General features: G+C 63.9%; 1 protein-coding gene across 1 annotated transcript; it reads left to right on the forward strand.

Moving 5' to 3' along the window:
* Positions 1–102: 102 nt before the first annotated feature.
* LOC130592587 (histone lysine demethylase PHF8-like) lies at positions 103–1,701 on the forward strand (the record flags this gene model as incomplete). Its single annotated transcript, XM_057397016.1, has 4 exons — positions 103–198; positions 451–560; positions 1,151–1,496; positions 1,596–1,701. Coding segments are annotated over 4 exons (641 nt in total), but the record flags the coding sequence as incomplete, so codon positions are not given.
* Positions 1,702–1,862: the final 161 nt, after the last annotated feature.

The following is a 1,862-nucleotide window of genomic DNA, read 5'->3' on the forward strand; positions in this document are numbered from 1 at the left end:
AATATCCCCTTTGGCTCAAGGGGATATTAAGGGGCGGTCTTTATAGATTTGGGGGGGGGTCCCCCTAATATTAACCCCCCCTTTTCCTCCTGCCCCCCCCAGTTTACCCCTCATTGGAGTCAGATGAGGATGATCCAGCGCTCAAATCCCTGCCCAAGAAGAAGAAGGTCACAGATGATGCCCCATGGAGCCCCAAAGGTTGGGGGGGGGTCCCCCATTTGTTGGGGGGGGGGCACATAGGGATGGGGGGGTACATAAGGGTAGTGGGGGTGTTTTGGGGGGGGGTCTTTGTGTCTCTACTGCCATCTCTGCTTTGGGATGGGCTGGCTTTGGGGGGGGGATCTTTGTACCCCCCCCCCCAACTCCCCATTTAGAGTGGGTTCCCCCCATTATTGGGGTGCTTTTACCCCCCTATAACCGTGCCCCCCCCCTCTTTTTGCCCCCCCCCAGCCCGGGTGACCCCCTCGCTGCCCCGGCAGAGCCGCCCGGTGCGGGAAGGGACGAGGGTGGCATCGGTGGAGACCGGGCTGGCGGCCGCCGCTGCCAAACTGGCCCAGCAGGTACCTATGGGGGGGCTATGGGGGGGGGGTATGGGGGGGTATTTAGGGGGTCAAGTGTGAGTTTTGGTGATGGGGGGCAGGAGGTAGTTGGGGGGCTGGGAGGGGTTGTTATGGGGGGGGTCAGGGGGGCTATGGGTGACCTATGGGGGGGTATCTAGGGGCTCAAGGGTGAGTTTTGGTGATGGGGGGCAGGAGGTAGTTGGGGGGCTGGGAGGGGTAGTTATGGGGTTGGTCAGGGGGGCTATGGGTGATCTATGGGGGGGTATCTAGGGGCTCAAGGGTGAGTTTTGGTGATGGGGGGCAGGAGGTAGTTGGGGGGCTGGGAGGGGTAGTTATGGGGGAATCAGGGGGGCTATGGGGAGATCTATGGGAGGGGGTCAAGGGTGAGTTTTGGGGGCAGTTAAGGGGTAGTTAAGGGGAGCAGGAGGGGTAGTTATGGGGTGTCAGGGGGTATAGGAGGGGTCAGTTAGGGGGTGTCAATGGGTGCTATGGGGCAGTTGGGACCCCAAGGGAGGTGTTTGGGGGTCTTTGGCTCTCCCAATGTATGTGTATTGGGGTACCCCTTAACCCTGCCCCCCCCCCCCCAAAAGGAGCACCGGAAGCTGCAGCGCAGGAAGGGCCCAGCCAAGCGCCGCCCCCCCTCTCCCCCTTCCCCCGAGGAGGAAGAAGAGGAGGAAGAGGAAGAGGAAGAAGCGGAACCCGAGCCGGAACCCGAAGGGGACCCCGAAGGGGACCCCGAACCTGAACCCGAGGTCGAGCCCCCCCCGGAGCCCCCTTACCCCCCCAGCTTGGCGGACCACGAGTACACGGCTCGCCCTGGAGGGGGGGGGCCAGGCCTTGGGGTGCCCCAAGCGGGGCGAGCGCCCACCCCTATGGCCCCCGGGGTGTTCCTCACCCAGCGCCGCCCCCCCCACGCCCCCCCAGCGGCTGCACAGGGTAAGGGGATGGGGTTTGGGTTGTGCCCCCCCCTTTCCCATCCCTATGGGGGTAACGACCCCCCCCTCCCCTCACCATGAACCCCCCCCTTTATTGCAGGGAAGCGCCCCAAGAAGGGGTTGGCCACGGCCAAGCAGCGCCTGGGCAGGATCCTCAAGATCCATCGCAATGGGAAGCTGCTCCTTTAAGAAAAGGGGCGGGGCCACGGGGATTGGCCACGCCCAGAAAAGGCGGAGCGAAGAACAGCCCACGCCCCCCAAACCACCTTTCTTTCACGCACCGCCAATGAGCTGCAAGGGATGGGGCGAGGCTGCCTTTGGCCACGCCCAGGGGATGGTCTGCGTGGAGACCACGCCTCCATAATGG

The sequence above is a fragment of the Pezoporus wallicus genome, unplaced genomic scaffold (assembly GCF_028554395.1).
Source record: "Pezoporus wallicus isolate ANWC-B61680 ecotype Strahan unplaced genomic scaffold, APGP_CSIRO_Pwel_v1 contig_12085, whole genome shotgun sequence".
NCBI lineage: Eukaryota > Metazoa > Chordata > Aves > Psittaciformes > Psittacidae > Pezoporus > Pezoporus wallicus.